Raw genomic sequence first — 21,525 nt, 5'->3', positions numbered from 1 at the left:
AAAAAAAAACCTTTTTAGCGTAACCAAACAACAATCGCAAATTTATGTTAATTAATTAAGATTTATTTCGTTAATTTTCGTTAATTAATTAAGTTAATTAAGAAAGCCCTTTTTTCCACTTTCCTAAAACCGTTTTTATTTTATGCCTACGATATTTAGAAATAAAATTAAATAGAATTTTACAAACTGTGAAATTATTGTATTTGACTTTTAACTTATTACAATTATTTCATTTCTTCTATTTTATACTAGATATTATTTGGAATACTTTAAATATGAATTTCCTTATTTTTGAAGGTGTTGGAAATTTAGATAATTCTGAAACAGTAAAGTATCTTGATTTTTCATTGTTGCAGTAATTTCTGACTTTAAACGCATGGAAAGTATTTAAAACATACCTATGACAAATATTAATTGATAAAAGCATATCTAAGTTAGTTAACGTATATTTTTAAGTTTTAAAAAACTAAAGAAATATCGAAATCCCCTGATACCAGTTGCTTACCAAATAACAATACATATTCTTTAGAGGGAAGAAAAAAATAAGGAGAAAATTTTTTAAATTGAAAATTTTAAAAAATGAATTATACTTAAGAAAAAGGAGGAATAATCTACAGAATCTAGAAGAAATTTCTTTTTTCATCTGTTTCAAAATTAAAAACAAAAACTTTAACCACATTTTTCTCGAAATGTGGGTTTTCCATATATTCTCATTTTTACAAATACGCAATGATGAACCATTATAAAACTATGCATCTTTTAAGGTTTGAAAAAAATGAAAAATTTCAAAAAAATCTATGATTTTACACTAAAACTCGTGTTATTTTCAAAAAATTTCGGTTATATCTAAACTTATGCTTCAGTCCCTAGCCAATATATGAATTACTGTGTATGCCGAAAGGTATACCAATTCGATTATCTTTTTTGAGCGAGAATGTTTGAAAAAATGTCAAATTGGGCTTAAAAAATTTTAAATTTTCTTAAATATATAAAAAAAATTAAATTATAAAATGCTATTATATAATATATTAAGTTTTTGCTTAAATGACATTTGACGATATGAAAATATTACTTCGAATATCATAATTTGAAAGAAAAAAATGCAACCGAAAGTAGTCGGATACCTTAAGTGCTTTTCTTTGGATTTTTTGAGCTGATGAAGTTTTCAAAATGTTTAAGTTACTATTTTAATACAAAAACTAATTAAAAAAGAGGTAATTGTATGAAATTAATCTCACAGATTATTTGAAATTATCTACTTATTCTTCTTAGCTCCATGATCATCAAAACAATTTGAATAAATATCGTTGTTATATGTACATTTGATATCATGTCGGTTATAAATATCCATTTTTATACACAGATTAGTAAAAAAATCGATCTGTGTACCAAAAGGAAGATTACAATTTTTATCTTTTTTTTAGTTTCAAATGCATAGTAAAAATATATTCAATAGAATTCTATGATTCATGCTTTTATCGGCCGGAAAATAATCATAATCTTTTTTCTTTCTTCTGGAAAATAATAAAGGAAGGCTATTTCTAGAAAAAGAAGAAAGGAGGTAGTCTGTCTTTTGAATTGGTTTCATAATGACACATCAGTTTTAGTATTATTTCATACAAAACCACCCTCTTACTAAGATCTTACATTGACTTTACTGTCTTTTCCACCTGAAAGTTTCGACAGCTTCATTGCAGTTTCCATCACCCAGCCCACTTTCCGCTCATTCAGCTTTTGATGATTATTTACAGAAATGAAAAGAACTTTCTGGAATTATTGTATATTTTATTTTCATGGCGTAACTTATTAAAAAATTTTGAGCTTTCGTTAAGCAAAGTTTTTCTATGGAATATCAAGAAGAAAATCGATATAAAACTTCACATAACTAATTCGTCAAGATCTGCGGAATTTCTAATGCTTCCTTCTCAGAAAATTTTCGACATATTTCAAGATTTAACCATTAAGAGTGTCTCCTGGGCTATTTCCTATGCTAGTAAAGGGTGTCCCAATATTAATGCAAGATTTGAATTTTCCACCATTCAGGAAGTAAAGTGGTGGGAACCTTTTTAAAAAAAACCATTTGACAGCTGATAGTTTAGAGTTAGTAAAATTGGAGCGTTATACGATAGAACAACGTGTTTTCATTATTGAACAATATTTTAAAAATAATGAAAGTCTAGCTGCCACAGTTCGAAAATCTGAGAATTGGACCCTAGATCGTGTGATTTAACACCATTGGATTTTTTATGGGGTTATTTGAATTCAAAGGTCTATGCCAATAAGCACACGTGCATTGAAGGAGGAAATTCAGCCACATTTATGCAAAATGGTCCGAGAAAATTTCGACAAAAAATGCGTATATGCCAGCAAAGCCGTGGTGGCCATTTGTCCTATCTGTTATTCCATATATAACCTTATCCTGTGTACTTTACAATTCAATAAAAATATAACAATTTAAAGAAAAAAAACTGTTTTTTATTTAATTCAAATCTTAAGTTAACACGTTGTTCTATAGTGTAACGCTCCATTTTGACTAACCCTAATTTATCAACTGTCGAATGGTTTCTTTAATAAAGTTGCCAACATTTTACTGCACAAATGATGGTATGTTCAAATTTTGCGTTAATTTTGGGATATCCTTTAGTACTTGTTTATTTTTAATCTATAATTCTTCAATCCTTAGATCTCTGTTTTCTTCCTATGTCATCATTGGTCTCAAAGCAGTCACTAATATATTTTATTTTGATCTCTGTTTCTTAGGCATTGTTCTACAATCAAGGAGGTATGAAACTTCTATGCTTACAAAACAGGCGCGTTTGGCTTTAAGATTCATATTGTAGCGAAGAAAAACAAATATACATTTTTACATCGTCCCTTTCTCTGATTGCACCCAAAATTTGCCAAAATATTTTCAAGATTTCATGCCGAATTCTATTATGCATCTTGTTATAGTTTTGAGTCGTCTTGTTCATATATGTACGAACAGACAGATACTCAGACAATTAACCATTTGGCGAATTTAGTCGGAAAATTTAACATCGATCAACAAGTCCGGTGATAAAACTATACTTTAAATTTCATCCATTTAGTTCTTTGAAATTTTGAGTAATCGTTTTGAATAAACATGTACAAGCAGACTGACAGACATTCTGTCAAGAGTTTGTCTAAAAGTTGACAAAAATCTTCCATTTCGGTGTTAAAACTAAATGATCTTTCATCTGCCGAACTTATTGCATTTTGGAATATTTAGAACAGTCGTGTTAACAGACAAAAGTTGATAAGATTACTAGATTAATTAAGAAGATTAACACGATTTGTAAGTTACCGAACTCGCAGACAGATAAGCATCATTTCAAAAAGTTTTTTTCCTGATTTAAGGAGGTATAAAATATAGAAATTCATCAAAAATTCGAGGTCGAATGTTCTTTTTTTCCAAGATCATAATATTTTCTTTTTGTATACTTTATATGCGAAAAAGTAAAAAATTATTCGATCCAATTTTTTAGAACTCGGTTCCGAAAATTTTCTATTTAAATTTAGTTAACCTTTTTTTAAAAAAAAATATATATCTTTATTTCTTTTATTTTTTTTTCTTCTTATGAAAATTTTAGATTCTTTTATTTATTCGTTTAGATTCAATTTTATTTTTCAACCGTTTGATTTTCATGTTTTGAACCATGATTATTAAAAAATCAAATCGAAAAGTATATTAAAGTATGAAGTTGATTCTCAGATATCTACGAAACAGGTGCATGTCTGTTGAATTTTAATGTGAGGATAATTCGACCTTCTAATCGAGCAACTAGCAGTTTTATGGTGTGAGCAGGATGAGGGCGATCCTTCCGATTGGCTATCTTATAATTAATCTTTTAATACTGTTAATCATTTGTTGATAAAATATTAACCAACTCACTTTTAAAGTAAAATAGAGTATCTTTTTTCCTCCTATTTTGAAGTAGAATGTAGTTTTCAGATTGAGATTTCCGTTTTGAAAAAAAAAATGCGGGAATGGTGTTTTCGAAATTTTCTCACTTACTCTCTAATAAAGATGTTATCCCCCTGCCCCTAAACATGTGGGCCTTGGGCAAGACCACGAATGTCACGGGTCCTCAGATTTACACTTTCAGAGTCCCAAATAGGACAATTGTATGTTTCATAATATATTAAAGAAAAAAAAAACGGTATTTTGTATTAATTGAATAACAGGAATGAAAAACAGTTTCTCCTACTAGGTGTGAATCTATCGTTTATGCTAAATCTAGACTGCAATCTTCAGCGTGTTTTTCTGGGCGGTTAATAAAAAAAGTATCAGAAAATCTAATATGTTTTTCGACTTTAATTTTCCGATAAATTGAAAGCAAAATTTTGCATTCATTGTAACCATAAAATGACATACCGAATTTCAAATTACTTAAGTCATTGTGTTTTTGAATTGTTGCGACATGCATGCAGTACAGACCGACAGAGGATGGATTTGTCTTCTCGTACTCGAGAAAGTAAAAATATATTCTAAAATTTCATAATTCAGCAAAATTTACTTTATTAATTCTTGATTTCTCAGCAAATAGCTTCTTAATGTTAGCAAAATATCAGTTTTTAAAAATTTTATACCGTGTGTTTTAAACATTTATATAACATTAAAACGTATTTAACATTTGCTAATTTTAATATCAAATAATGGATTTTTAATTTATTAAAACTGAATCAATGAACTTTAGTTCAGAATTTATATTGTATTGTTATTGGAAATATGAAACACTGCAAATTTATTGAAACACTAGTATGTCAGAAAGTGAGTCAAATAATGAGGAGAAAATTCCATCTTGACAAACGTGAAACTAGTCAAATTAAATGAAAGCATATAAAAATAAAGGCATTTGTATTTGAAATTAAACTTTTTAAAACAAAGCACTTCTCCTGAATCTCAAGAGACTTTGGAAATGAACCAGTGGTATCTAAGAAGTTTTCTTTGATAATAATGACTCTTTTTCCTCATGCTGTTTTAGTCTTTGTCTACTTAAGAAAATTAGCTGCAATAAACTGCATTAATGTCATGAAAGAGTCTAGAGATATACTGAGCATCTAAGCATTTCATCTGAATGCTGAAGGTTTATTTATAATTATGCCATTACATATAAGCCAATAATTGCTATGAAAATTTATTATTACGATTGTTAGCTTAGTGGTAACGTATTATGCAGTTTCTTTCCTGATATCATTTATCTTAAATTTACTCATTGTTGACGGCAATTGATATTTGTCCGTGAAAAGTATTCGCATCCAATTCTATTTGCTTTGTAGAAGATGTTTACTTGTCTCTTGAAAAAATGTTTCAAAGGAAAATTAGAGGGAAAGATATAGTGAATTCAAAAACAAATATAATTTTTCAATGGATCATGATAAAAAACAATTTTTTTTATTTTACCATCGATAATCCATACTTGACCTATTGCTTATTTAAAATCCTTAAGCTTCCCGGAAAAACAGCACAATGCTTTTTTTCCTCATAAGAAGTCTCACTTTCCCTATTAGCTCGAGATTATCAACAGTAATATTATGATATTTCCATAATATTCTGAATAACGTTCAGAATACCGTAAAATATCTTGTGCTAATAAGGGTCTTCACAAATACCTTTCAGAGTTTAAATGCCACTATTATGCATTTCGGTATTGTTAATTAATTCGAGGTTTATAATCGTCCACAAATTTATTACAGAAGAACTTCGCTGAATTGAACGTTTTGGATTCAAATGCTCCGATGGGTTTGTTTTCCCTTCAGAGCATTGTTAATCCCAATTAATAATGTCTATTTTCGAATTTATTTATTGTCTATTATTCGAATATTATTATTTGAATTTTAATTTGAACTCAAAACTAAAAATTGCAAAAACCTTTCCTTTTCTCAAGAACTTTTCTGCTACATAATACCTTTAGTCAAACAAGCATTAAAAAAAACTTGTTTAAAACCGTTTTGAGGGTGTTAGATGCGAATTCTTATTTTCATTATACAATTATTATATCTAAAGGGCTGTATTCTGTTTATTTATTAAAACTGCATATATATTTTTTGAAACTATTCATTTAAAAATTATTAAAAAACTATAATTATAGTTATATTCATTTGTATATTAAAATTATTTACTGTTTGTTTATTAATCCCATATTCACAACAGCTTAATTATTGAAACAAATCCTCATTGCTATTTTTAGTGCGAAAATTATCATTTTCTTTATCTGTATTCCTTTTTAGACCCAGTTTTTCTTTATTCGAATTTTTGCATTAATTGATTTTTTATAATGATCCCATCAATTTCGGATTTCCAAGTTCCACTGCATTGCAAATTTTGTCTTATTATACATTTATATCATGAATAATCGTATTATCACATACAACGCACTAAATGAAATGACTGAAACATTTTACTCGAAATAATAGTGAGAAATAAAAATAATAATAATATTCTTTTTCTGTAAATTCCCCATTTCATAATATACTTAGTTTATTCATCACAAAAATAATACTCTACAAATTTTCTTTTCTCTGACAGAGACACTTTTTAGCCGTTTGTTTTCATACCAGCTACATACATGTTTTCTAATCGGCTTTCAAAACTATTTATCAAATTTATACATCAATGTATCATTACAATTTCAGCTGAATTTTTATTAAGATTTGTAGGAATTTTTTCGGTAGTTCAGAGCAAAAGAATTTAGAATACAAGACAAAACATTATATTGTTTCAGAAACTTATAAGCAAACTTCTCATAAAAAGAAAATCGAAGTCAAAATAAGAAACAAGAGAGTTAATTATTCTAAACTTTACTCAAACTTGCCAAAAATGCTATTATATATCTGCTGACTGATAAAAAAATAATTACAACATTAGTAAGAAATATTAGCAGATAATTTGATTTTCGCACAATAAGAGCAGTTGAAAAGAAATATTTTTTTTTCCTTGAACTAATGATATTTGCGCCAATTCAAGCCGATAATGAATGAAGTCGAAAATCAATAATCGTCCCAATTGTTAGGAAGAATATTAGAAACCGTGGTGTCGTGTTCAAAAAGAATTGATACTCTAATTGAGGAATAAGAATTAAGAAATATACTAGCCACTTCACGGCAACTGAGTTTTTTCTAATGAAGTACATTTTTTTCTTCATTTCAGTAAGTTTAACTTCTTAATGATTACCTCGATCGAAATTTATTATATATGATCCAAACAATATCATCAAGGATATCAGAACAACACTTTCAATCATACAGAAGGTAATCCTAGTACAGATCTATCTGTATCTCCAATTAAGAACATATACTAGATTCGAACAAAAAAGATCAGAATAATGCGCGACTGGATGGTATTGATCACTTTATCGCTTATTAGAAGAGTGCGAATTCGCTCTCCTCAAATCATCCTGTAGATGACCAACTGCAGTTAAGAATTCTTTCGCTTTGATTTATTGACACTCTACAAATCAAACTCCGCAATTATTTAATGCACTTATGTAATCGTTCACTACTATACTGATGCAATTACTAGAAAACCTACATCATCTCTCAATGTTAACTCAAAAACATTACTGGGTGCACTGCCTTTTCAATACTGAAGGTCACTGTCTCTTCAAGTAAAATATTCTGCTTTCATTTATTGGTAGTCAAAAGAATTTCGTGGCATACCGATGTATCATTCCAAACAGGATCTTCTATCCTCACTCTTCTAGAAATTTCTAGAATTCTATAAATTTGTTTTTTATAATAAATAAAAACAATTACTATGATTGTCTCAAATGCATTTTACTTGCTTCATTTTTCCTCATAATTAAATGCAAATTTTAGAATGCTTGCTTCAGAGGATTGAAGTGCCTATCAATGGACACAAAGCTAAATTTGAAAGGGCGGAAACTCAGAATAGCCAGCTTAAAGGTAAGCATTTACAAGTTTATTCAATATATTCTATTAGAATAAACAATAAATAATAAACATATTTTCAAATTCACCTCTATAGCGCGTTTTGTATAGGCCCAAAACTGAATTAGAATTAATTTATTAGTTAATAATAAAACTCGAAGAACATTAAAGGGTCCCGGTGGCCTGGTGGTAAGGTCTCGGATTCGAAAACGGAATGTTTCAGGTTCGAAGCCCGCTTTCACTAAGAACCTCGTGTAAGCAGGTTTGGTGCACTTTAAATCACTCGTGGTCAAACATCCTGCCTCTGATGTTGTGTGATGTGGAAGTTCTGGGAAGGGGTGCCAGATCAGGTGTCTCCCTCATCATTTGACCGCGGTTCAAAATTACATGGTCCGTCAAAAAGAAAACTAGTGTTGCTGTAAAACGGGACGTTACTATAACTGAATTGAAATGAGAACATTCAAAAACTGTGCTGCCATCTTGAGCTCGCATCTAAGCAAAACGTCAGAAATAGAGTACCTCAGGAAGTGAGATTATGAAATTTGATTCATGGGATTTCAAGTTAAAAAAAGTGCGGTAATAAGTTTTTTTTTATGAAAATGAAAACGAACTGTATAGTTTATAAAATTTTTTGCTTTAGTGAAACAAAAAGAAATTTCCGTTAGTTAGACATTTTACTAATCAAACAATTTCTATCGCAATGAATTTGCAACAGAAACAAATGAATAATAAAAATGAGATATAAAGATGAGTAATAATTAAATTTCTTAATATTCGATCTATTGTAGGGCGCAGATGGATATAGCAGAAAAAATTATCCATTGAATAATTTAACGCTTTATTCATCATAACCCTGAAAATCTCCAGAACAGGAATTTCATTATTGCTTTTGTTAGAATGTGTTTGCTAATTTTAATTTTAAAAATTTTATAAATAAGAGTATATCTATAATTTTTTTTATTCTTTATCTCATTTCATAATTTTTGGATGAAGTTTTTATAATGAAACTATTCTTTAAAATTATGCTGAACTGTAAATTTTTATAAAGGCCTGCTATAATGTGGTGAAATAAGTCACTAGTAGGTTATTATATGTAGGTAGTCATCACGACATTTACAAAAGCTCAAAAATGAAGTAGTAAAAACAAAAAAAATTTATTTCCATCAATTTCTTCGTTCTAATGTATAAATGTATATAAATTCATACATCTACATGAAAAACAAAGTTTGTAAAATCTATTATTTCATTGTTGGCTACAAAATATAGTACTGAGAAAGATATTATAGAAATGCAAATATAATTCTCTTTTTTTTCAGTAATTCATTTTTTGAAGTTTAAAATTTTTGCATCCAAATTTCTTTTGTTTTCAGTCTTTTCCGTTTCAAGACGTGAGGAAAACCGATGATTACCATTACACTGGAGAAGGCTTTAGCTTCGAAATAGTCAAACAATTATCTCAGCACTTCAACTTCACGTAAGTATGTCTAGAAGAAGTTCATTAAAATTCTGAAACAGCCAAGAAAGTATTTGTTTTAACAGAAAATTTGAGTGGGAGTTAGCAAATAGGCCTGTCCCCGGAGGTTAATAAGAAACTTCAAATGAGCTTTGGTTTAAAAATAGTCCTTTTAGTTAAATAAGGGCGGAAAAGTAATATAAAATATATCAGAATAAATTTTATTTATCTTCTTTAAAAATATATTTTTAATAATTTAACTCTTTAATCTTTGCCTCTTGCGTACATCGAATTATCGCTTTTTAAACTTATAAGCGAAAAATTAAATCGGAGACTCAAGGATTCAATTCAAAATTTACACATAATACATGAAAAGTTAAAGTATCCCAAGGGTTTTTAGTTGAATCACTGGGACAATCATTTTTAGTGTCATCCTCGTCATCTGCCCACAATTCAAAACTGCAAGATTCGACTCAAAATAAACCTGACGTAACTTACAGACAGACATAAATATAACTAGCCTCCGCTTACGCCTCGTTGCTGGCACGTATGCATGGCGGATCTTCCGTATAATCGGATCTAAAACCCGTGCTACGTATTGATTTTATCTATGAAATGTTTTCATTAGTTAATTTTTTTTTTCGAGAAACAAAGAGACGGATGTCCGAAATTCTTCATCTGAAGAAAATTGAATTCCATGGGTAATTTTTTCCTCATGACGTATGTCGCATTCTGAAGACAAGGAGTTACCTCGGGAAAGTTAGAGAGAAAGGATTCCATTAGTTGGCGCTTGGTTATTTGAACTGTAAAATAGATTTTGGGGGAAAGGGGAGTTTGACATTAGAGTTCTCAACATTACTTTCTGTCATTTTAATTGAATAACTTTTAAAATCATTTATTCACTCTAAGACTTTACACTGTATACAATTTATTCAAACAAAAGCACTAAAAAATTTTCCCTAAAAACGTGGAACTCAATAATTGCACATTGTACTTTTTTTTGAACTTCCACTGTAAAATTGCATTCAAAATTATATTCAAAAGTAAATAACAGTATTCTATACTGTTATTTACTTTTGAATATAATTCTATAATGTTTATTTATTAAAATCATTATTTTTCTGAAATTATTTTCAAAATCATTAATTATTAAAATTATTATTTTTAAAATCATTAATTATTAAAATTATTATTTTTAAAATCATTAATTATTAAAATTATTATTTTTAAAATCATTAAAGATTATTCTAATCATAATTATTTTATATATTAAAACTAATCATTTCTATGTAAATTGTTTTACTTCATATAACTATAAAAATTTTAAATGTCTTTACTACCATTTTTAGTTTAAAAATTATCGTTTTGTCATTCTGTTCTTATTTATTACTAACCCAACTTCACTTAAATTATTGAATAAACCGTTTTTTTAATGTGATACCATCTATGAATTACCTAAGTATCCAGTGTATTAATTATTCTTGAAAAACTGATACGACTGTCAAGATTAATATTTTATTTATAAAGTTTTAAATAATAGCGAAGTTCAAAACTGATTCATGCATTCTAAAAACAACGAACAGCATTTTTCAGAATGAATTTTGTACCTCGTCCCTTCACATGTTTAAGACCAAAACCACTGATACAATTCTACAATTTTGGTGTCAGAACCACTTACAGAATTACATTCATATCACTTGTTGCGTTGGTGAGTAACCGCGTTCACTTGCATACGAATAGACAGATCGACTGAGAGTCGACTCTATGGTGGATTTGGCATAACATTTGATATTATTGATCTACCAATCTAAAGATAAAACTGTGTGCCAAGTTTCATCGATTTAATTCGTTGCGTTTCTCAGTTATCGTATTCACATGCACACTGATGGATAGACAAACTTACTTCCCTTTGACGGATTTCATCCAAAATTTGATTAAATTCTATTATTTTAGCTTATTCGAGTTTCCTTATCCAGCTTGTTACTTTTAGGAATGATCGCGATCATAATCCAATAATCAGTCATAAATTCAAAAAGGGGTTTTCGGAATCAAGGTAATCTGAAATGAAAATATTCTTCCTGCTTATTATTTCTGTTAACTGGTCATCAATAGCTTATCAATGTTATGGGCTATTGTATTTAAAGATAGGCAGACATAATTTCAAAAATGTTTTTTCCAACTCACGGTGGTCTGAAAAGGAGAGATTTGTGATAAACTAACTGCAAAAGGCAAGTTGTACAACTGTTATTATTATCATTAGTTTGCTATTTTTAGAAGATACATAACAAGTTGGACAACTATTATTATCATCATTAATTTGTTGCTTTTATAAATTATCTTGTTCACAGACTGGCAGATATCATTTCACAATGTTTTTGCGGACTCAGGAGGGTCAAAAGAAGAAGATATTCATCTAAATCTCGAAGACTATTTTTTGATACTTCTATTCTCGTATAATACTTATTCATTAAACACTTCGTATACGAGAAAGTAAAAAAGCTATTAGAAAAATAATTTGATATTTATTTTTATTTCGAATTTTTTTAAATGGAGATAGAACTGAACAACAGTCATTTTAAATATATTAGATGTTTCAAAATAAAGAATTGCGAACAAGATTTTGGTATTCTTGCACCCATTTCTCCTCCACGAATGTTTGAGTTGAATTTTATATTCTTTGAACGCAACCGTTCGTTTTAATTCTACATATTCCGTTTCTAAATATTCCGTTCTAAAAATGAAACACGTAATGTTTTTAGATTGTTTCCGCTTCCTTTTGTAGCTTCGTTGGAATTCGATGCAATTATAGCAAAAGTAATCAATTTACCTTCCGCATCACAGATAAGATAAAAATAGAAGCGAGACGCACTCTACAATTTCCCAACTTTTGTACTGAAATAAATTTCATTTGGGTACCCACACAAATCACCTTTGAAACGCCCGTCTTCAAAAACATGATAAATGGACGATCACTAGATCAATTCTTTTTTTTAACCTGATTTTCAAGATATCAGATTAATTCTGAAATATGAAGAATTTCAGTATTTTTATTGGGGGAAATCCCTAACGAATTATGATTTTCTTAATTTTTTAAATATGTATTCAAGCCCAGTTTATGTTAATTCATCAATGTATTTCCTCAGCTTTTAAATTTAATGATTTTTTTTTCTTTCTCTTATATAAAATATATGAAGTGAAATTATAGTAATCATCAAAAAATTCTAATCCATTATTTTGACAGATCTCCACGTTTCAGATTTCATTTAGTACATTTTTGGAATTATATTTGTCTGTGAACACCATAACCCAAACTATAAACTAACTTAAACTAACTTTATATTAGACGGATGAAATTTGGTTAATATAACAATTTGTTCTATTTAGCAAATTTGGAAAAATTTTCAAATTTTGCCTGAAATGGATGCAAAATAAATTTGTTGTCTCGATGATTACAAGGGAACACGTCAACTGCAAAACGGAAAGAGTTGGATAAATCAAATTTGGCACACAATTTTATTATAAACTATGGATCGGCAATAAATTTTGAATGAATGTAATGGATTGATCGATTGTCTGTCTGTACATTCTCATGCATATACTGTAATTGAAAAATGCAATGGCTTAGATAAATGAAATGTGGTTAATGATTTTGTGACTAAAGTTGCAGTTATGTGCTAAATATTGGTTTGAATGGGTTGGGAGAAAAAGATTCTCCCAACCCATTCAGATGGGTTGGGAGATTCTCTTCATTATACTACGAAGCAAGTCTCTTACATGCGTAGCTCTGGAAATAAAATAAAAGTGAGCATTCGTTCCCAAAATCCAAAATTTGTATGGGGGGGAGAGAAGGAATATCATTTTTAGGGAGTATGCGAGAAAATATTGGGAAGACCACTACAGTTATTTTATTTATTTATTTTTTATTGCTAATGTACCGATTTTAAATGGATACCTCATAGTAAGACTACCGGTTGCAATAATTCTCATGACACGTGAGAAATTTTTGTATTTTTTCTTATGGTCTAAAAAAAGGAAAGCCGCTCCTCGTTCAGCAGTTATATATAACTCTTAGCTCATCCTTAAATCGCATCGACCCACTCACCCATAAAATATGAAGCGGTTATAACGCTGTTCTTCTGCTATCTTGTTCAATTCAGTTCAGTTATATTAACGTTCCGTTTTAAAGCAACATTAAGGCTATTTTGGGATGAACTTCGTAATTTTGTATCGCAATCAGACGACGACGACGACACCTGAGCTGACACCCCTCTCCAAACTTCCGCACCACACTGCTATATTGGGAACATGATATCTAAAGTAATTTTGATTGGGCTTGTGTCGGTGAATAATATGTTGTAAGCAGGGAGAAAATATCGGTTTAAGTTGTAGGTGAATCATCCTGCTCGAAGTAACTGGAAATATAAACAGGATGAAATTTCCATTTCCCCATACGTCCCTATCTATTCAAGACAGAAAAATATTTCAAATTAGAATTTACTTCCTATAAAGGAACAATTATAATATCAAAGTACTTTTTTAACGACAATCCTTTGGAAGTTAGAAGTTGAAGAGTGAACCACTGAGTCTAAATTTTAACCGAAGCATGTAAGATCTCATGGTAAAACCCTAAACTACATTTTTTTCTACTTCATCATTACATTTCTCACCTTCATAAAGTTAGAGATAGAATTAACGCAGGGGTGGGAAATTTTCTTTTCCTTTTATAGCCATTAAAAATTAGCTTACCGGAGATTTCTGGCTTTCAAATAAAGCTCAAGTGTGGTGCTCGTTACCTGAGTGCGGTTCAAAATGTTGCTATTTTTCCTAAAATAAACCCGTATTTTGCTTCAAAATGGGACGTAGATATAACTAAAATATAATATTGTCTATAGAGTACACTTGGAATGCACCATGCCTATTTCATTTTGGAATTCATTGCGCATCTTGCACATGAAAAAAATAAGTGCGCAGCTTGAGTGAGGGGGCAATTATATGCGAAATGGCACACTTGGCAGCTTTTCATGTGACTGTTATCCACAAATTGATCCTATTGATACGAAAACCTTCAAACATGGTGAGACAGTACTCTTGTTTACGAAATATCTTGTACAGTCTGTGAAACTGAATTTTATAATATATATATAATCATACATACATTAAAGTATCAAACATCTTCTGCTATATATATAAAAGATACACAGTAAATGACAAGTGAAAATTTGATACTTTTAATATGGCTTTTGGTGTTTTTAAAATCAAACGTTGCAACTTTTAAATTTCTTTGAGTTTTTAACATTTTTAAGTAGTGGATGCATTCAACTTTTTCATTTCTAAATTGTTTTTCACTGTAAATCTAATCATTTAGGAAGCTTCGTAACAAAAAGTCACATGAAATTGAATCAAGTTAGTTGAGAGGGTCAACTGTTCCGAAATAGATTCTTCATCCATTCATCTGTGGAATTTTGTCATAAAAGATGTCGAATGGTTCGAGATATGTGTGGAGGTGCACCGTTTTGCATGCATGTTGTTCTGAACACATCAACGTTGCTGAAGTTTTGGGATCACAAAACTTGTCCACCTGTCTTAATACCATTTTCCAATAACAGAAAGGATTTGAATCTCTCAAGAGATAACATCTTCAAAAACATAAGGACAGATGACTTCTTGAAGTTTTAACAGTGTTCCCATCTTCTTTGATCTCCCAAGCCATTTGATTTTGAGCATTAGCTTCCGCTGTAAGATTAAAGATTTTTTTTTTTTCCTTTTTGCAAATTTCGTTATGTACAGCGCCGTTTATCGATGAGATTTTTAGTATATGGCGGGGGCATCATCACTGCAGTATCTGTGTCGATTGGACTAATATAATAGCCACCGCGGTTCTTTGATCTTGAATTATCGCTTATAAGGCAGTCAGAAATGATAGAAAAGAATTATTATAATTTTGATTTTGGTTAATCTGTGGACGATTAAGTTTCAAAAAGCTAGGAGAAATTCGCCTTAATCTGCTATTTATTAATACGAGTCGTATTATGAAAAATAGATTTTTCAAAATCTTGTTTCGTTTTGGAGTTGATTTCTGTGAACAAGTCAGTAGAAGCATAAGATTTCTTCTGGGAAAATTTGTTAAAAATTGTAAAGGGATTTTTATTTTTGTGAGAAAGCAGCAATATCATCATAAAAATGCATCATTGCAATATCATCATAATACCATTTGTTTTTGGTATTCAAGCTGTATCATTTCGATAATTGTATTAAAAAAGATATCACCGATTCTTGAAAGCTTCATCTCGCTTTTTGTGTCATGTTTTCAACCAATTTTTCTGTATTCTATCTATTCTTTTATTCTGTATTCTATCATAAAATCCGAATATAAATGGAAAATTCGTATATTGGTTTGGGTCGAATTTAATACAGATTCAGTTTTATTACATTACATCATGAATTTTAAGCATATATTTTACTTAACATAGCAGCTAAATGCATATTTTGTTAATTAAAAGTGCGTATTTTTTCCTCATTAAAATCACGCCTTTTTTATCTTCTTATTTGCACAGATATGATATTGTTGTACCCGACGATCTAGATTTTGGTGTATTAATTAACGGAACAAGATGGACTGGCCTAATTGGAATGCTTTTAAATAATGTAAGTATATATAATTTGTTGCTTGCTATAGAAAGATTAGATAAAAATTGAATTCTTCGCTAAATCAGATTTACAGTAGTCTTACGATGCTCGTTCCCAATAAGTGAATTTATATAAAAGACTTTCTATTAAGCACGCTTCTTTAAATACAAATATAAAATTTCTCTGAACATTGCTCAGCAATTGGAATAATTATTGAATAAGAATTTTAAAGTATTTGGGTTTTAAAATGATGGTAATTAACTATAAATATTGTTACGGAAATCGTCCGGGGGTGTATGGTGAAAAGTGTATGTATGAATAATGGAAAACTTTATTCCACAATATGCTTTATTACACAAGAAGACGTGAACAGGCAACAAAAACACATCCTGAGTTGCACACAAAGAAAGCATTAACAGAAACTCACAACACAATAAGACAGCAAATCGCTAATTTGAAAACAGTATAATACAACAACAACAGTAATCGCTAATTTGAAATCAGTAAACAAAATACGCAACTGAAGTTGCTGCCTGTGAATAATTCCAGAGAGAAAAGAAATCGGTCGTTCCAGCCTCTGGAGTTTGCATAGTCTATGGCATGACGTCACATAGAATTCTCCAGAAAAACCTCTAGATCTCAAACCCTTATGAATACTGTATATTTCTTTCATTTTCCAGAGCATTCATTTTTGTCGCCAAGCCATCAAATAAGCGCCAAGGCCAGGAAACATGAACACAGCATCATTAAAAATATCAATAACTCTTTCCAGCAGACTAATATTGCAGGAAAGCAATATTATAGATTCGTAGAAACATCATACTTATATAAGCAAGTATGTTAATTATTGTTAGTTTCTATTTAATTTATTACAAGCCAAAGGAAGATCTCGTGGCATCAAATTAGTGAAGCAAAAATAATATATTACTTATGATAGAAAATAATCTCATTAGGAATTGTTTTTCCTGTTTTATTTATTTCAAATTTAAGAAAAAAATTCACTAATTAGATCATATAATAAAATAAATATAAAATATGAAAAGAAATATGAAAATAATTTTTTAAATTAAGTAAAGTTTGAATGAAGTCCTAGAAAGGAAACCTGATTGCTTAAGATATATTTATTAAAAACCTTTTACTTCTTTTGATTAAATAACGATAATTTTAAAATCATGCTTTCAAAAGGAACAAATCGACTTTATCCCCATTTAACACCACACTCCCTACTTTGAGATGCAAATGCAGATCCGAATTTAAATGTTTTCATACAAAAAAAGCATTGCAATACGATTTATTATAAGCAGTACAAACGAGGCTGATTAAATGTAAACACTTTTCTCAGAGAATAAAAATAAAGATTTTTAAGGCATGCTTTTATTAATGTGCTAAACCGCGGAAAGCATTTTTTTTTATCAAAAATATGGGTATCAAATAGTGAAAGCGTGCTGCTCTGTTAGAAATATTCAAAGCTAATCAGAATTTATAATATGTTTTAAATAATACTTAGTAATTATCATCCTTGCAATGTTGCTTTCAGCATCACTATTTTGCCTTCATTCCAGAATTTTGATTTAAGAAAATTCTGCTTTTCGATAAATTAATAAAAAAGGTGTTTTTAAACACTTTTTTTATTTTTATTATTTTTGTATATTTCATAATCCCTTATTATAAATATTATGGATTTTGTAATAATTTTTTTCCTAAATTCATTAAAAGAAAGCACTTCTGGTACTCTGAGCGTCCGGGTTCGGGCATGGTTGTTCTTCTATGTTCTATCTATGAGGTGTGTGAATGTGCCCCCTTGTGAAAAGGGGTTGATCAAGTGAATGTGATGTATGAAGTAGCTAAATCGTACACTTCGCCCTAGTTGGCGCTACTGAAAAAACAAGAGACGCTCACCCGGTTTAAATCTCAGACAGATCTCTCAGCGGGCTTGTAAAGTGCCATAAATAACAACAACAACAACAACAACAACTTCTGGTGCTCAACAAAATGAATTGATTACTTGATAGTTAAGTTATAAAAAATTTTAAACGTATTGTTGTCACTCGTAACACACAGATGTGCTAAATTTTAAAATACTACTCCATCAGAATGATTAGAAATTGATTACAAAATTCCATCTTTAGAAGAGTGAAATATGTCAAGTTAAATGAAAATGTAGCGAAGCAAATTAAAACCTTCTCCTGGACTGAAACTTACAACTTGAAATGTAAAATTTTTATTGAATATTAGCATCAGAAGTCATTTCCGTTAGTATTTTATGAATATTGCCTGAAAAAAAGTTGAACTTCTTTTAATGACAAATGCACTAAATGGAATTGCTGATAATTAATTAATGGGCTCTTACAGTGTAAATGTGATTAGTAGAAATCATTACTGTTACTCTTACATTAGAACATTTATAAATAGTTCTTAGTTGTTCTTTAAGAGCACGGAAATTTTCCTTCAAAATGTACAATAATACCCCGCTTTCACTCACCTTTTGATCAGTCACGTCCAATCTCATTTTCTTCCCACACACTCTTCTCATTAGCAATCACCAAATGAAATAGCATTCCACCGTAAAACTTTCACTGAATTGACAAAAGGCAATTAAGGATATAAGGCCGCTACGTTACTTAGTTAACCAATATTGTGTGAGAATATCTACAATAGATTCCCCGTTGTTACATTCATGAGTTTTCGTTTCATTTCATTTGCTATATGTTTTTAGCAATGGAATTATATAATTGATATTTCACTTAATTCTCGATGTACTGGAGCTCTAAAATTTTACATAGTACCCAAAAGCAACCTCCATTTTAATGGTTTTTGAACTTAATTATCAGTGAATCTAATCAGATCTAAAAAAGCACAGCACATCCATTAAAAATTTCCTTTAGTGTTATTAGTTCTGGGACAAATATTGTAGGAAAAAGTAATAGGCAAATATGACTATTCTAAAAAGATTGCCGTTATACAATAGTTGATATTTTCATTAATTGTTTAAAAGTTAGATTTTTTTTTTATTTTAACATATTTTAAAGTTGAGAACAGTTGTTTCCACATTTTATGATTATCATTCAAAGTGTAAAAATAATTCTGAATTTTTATCAAAAAATTGACCTATACTAACTTTGCCTTGCTCTGACTAAAGAAAGGTTTTTGAATTTTGAACCTAGATTCAATAGTATGTCGTTTTTAATGAACCCTTATACAACGTATTAAAAAGATTTTTCCATAAATATTGCGGTAAACTAGATTATAAAGTTTTTTGATTAAAAAGTTTAAAAGAAATTTGTTCACTTCATTTGAATAATGATGAAAAATATGCCTGTAAGAACAGTATTTTATTTCTACGCTCTTTTATCTAATATAGTTTCTTTCATAAGCAAGCAATTTTATAATATATTTTCTTCTCACTTTTTGAGGTATAATTCTGTAAACTGCGTATTAACGAGGACAATCCAATGTTTTAATAATTTCAGAATTTAATTTCCAGATAATTTACTTTACTTAAGTTTCGATTTTATACATGTTCCTCAATTTTATAGGAAATATGAAAAAATTTGATTTTAAAATTCTATAATATTTATTATAATGAATAATGAAATATATTAACCAATAAAAAATGCTGAATAATAAAATAAGTTTTTAAAGCATGCTTTTATTAGTATACTAAAAAATATAAAGCTTTTTTTAAATGGATATCGAAGCAAAAATTATAGAATTTGGTGCTGAATGTAATAATATAAAATAATTATGCTGCATTAAACATCACAAGTAAAAAAAAATTCTAAACATTCATGAAAAATTTAAATATATTATAAATGTTAATGAAATTCCGATCCATTTAAGATTATTTTTATCTGTGCATTTGCTTTTGAAATCCATAATTTTGAAGCAAAAAAAAAATTACATAAAATTGTACTAATAAAAATGTGCTTTTAAATAACTTTTAATTTTTATTATTTAATCTTTAAGAAATACCAGTTATCGTTATGAAAATTTTCTTTACTTAGAAAGCAGACATGGTTGCATCCCCTTTGAGTATTACACAAGAGAGACAAAATGCGGTTACCTTCAGTTCCAGCCTTTACAAAGACTCTTTAGGCTTGATGTTTACCAGACCAAAAACTCAACATAATAATGAAGCACTTCTAGCTCCTTTTACAAATACTGTAAGTCAAAGAAAATTCATTTCTCTATCTCTCTCTCTTTATATATATATATGTATCTTTATATATATATATATGTATATATAATATGTAATGATATTTTTAAATCTAATTCAAATCTTAATTCGTTTCCAAATTTTTATCTTAATTTAGCCCACATTAATTTCCTTTTATTTTATTTCCTAATCCAATTCCACTATTTTTATTTAATTAATTCTACACGCGCCCTAGAAAACTGATGGTATTAGCATGTTCTCACGCTCTGAGTGAAGAGATTAAAATTCCTAATACTTGCAACATTCTTCTAAAGATACCCAAGATTCCCTTTTCTAAATCAATACGTGTCAAAGAAATCTCTATCAAAATCTCATAGTAAAATCGCTGAAAGAAAAAAATTCTTTTTTTTTTTTTTTTTTTTTTGCTTTGTCAAGATGTAGACTGGCGCATCTTTTATTGTTTCTTCCTTGTATATAATATACCTCCCGAAATGAAATAAATCGTTTAAAAATTTCAAATTTTTTTCCCCTTTAGGAAACGCAATTGTTAAAATGTTTTAACATGCTTCGTAGTATAAAAGCATTCTTCTTATCAAAATAGTTACGGCATGCAAATACTCTATTCCGCAATGGAATTGCTCCAGTGACACATGCCAGGTTCATTTTGGATTCTAACGGATCTTACTTGAGGAAAAAGGGCATTACGTCCCATTATAACGCCAAGACATTTTGTCATGACATACTTCATGAGTTCACTACAGTATTGTAAATACTCATGTTCTTTTGATTATAGTTTGTAGTCAAATCTTGTACATTATTTTCAGACTTGTAATTCTACTTGTTTCGTAATTCTACTTGTTTCTTTTATTGGTTATTATTATCTATTAATGAGATGTCATAGATAATATTGTATGCATATATTTAAAAATTATAAGAAAACATTTGAAGATATTACTTTTAAGTTCCTGCTTTTTCCAGTAATTCTTTATAAAAAGAATACATAAAATATAAACATTGCGTTAATTTCTACTTATTCTAATGACTTTTTATAGTAATTTAGCAATCATGATTTTATTCCGCATCTTATTAATTTATTATTTTTTATTTAAAAGTATTTTTTTAAAACTGTTAAACATACTTTCATTAAAACTATGTATAGTGTTTTTCGAATTTCTTTCAACTTTTCCAGCCAAGTGGTTTTAGTTTGAAACCACCTTTCTATTCGTCTTTATATTGATTTTCGATGACTAATTCTTTTACTCTTCTTTTAAAATGTAAAACTTTCAAATTTAAGTTCGAATTCAATTTTTAAAAAAATTCACATTTCAATGAAATTTCGGAAGAATAATTTCGTTTGCTGATCCCGAAAGGACAACCA

General features: G+C 29.1%; 1 protein-coding gene across 1 annotated transcript in view; it reads left to right on the top strand.

Moving 5' to 3' along the window:
- The window catches only part of LOC129959874 (glutamate receptor ionotropic, delta-1-like), a 97,089-nt gene that overhangs the window by 51,383 nt on the left and 24,181 nt on the right, over window positions 1-21,525 (top strand). The window contains exons 4-7 of the mRNA XM_056072769.1: window positions 7,840-7,926; window positions 9,282-9,385; window positions 15,919-16,009; window positions 19,996-20,154. Of these exons, the coding sequence (XP_055928744.1) occupies window positions 7,840-7,926; window positions 9,282-9,385; window positions 15,919-16,009; window positions 19,996-20,154 (441 nt within the window). The remainder of the gene's footprint in view (window positions 1-7,839; window positions 7,927-9,281; window positions 9,386-15,918; window positions 16,010-19,995; window positions 20,155-21,525) is intronic.

Source organism: Argiope bruennichi, chromosome X2 (assembly GCF_947563725.1).
Source record: "Argiope bruennichi chromosome X2, qqArgBrue1.1, whole genome shotgun sequence".
Taxonomy (NCBI): Eukaryota; Metazoa; Arthropoda; class Arachnida; order Araneae; family Araneidae; genus Argiope; species Argiope bruennichi.
The sequence above is the reverse complement of the archived record's forward strand: the minus strand, read 5'-3'. Positions and strand labels throughout refer to the sequence as shown.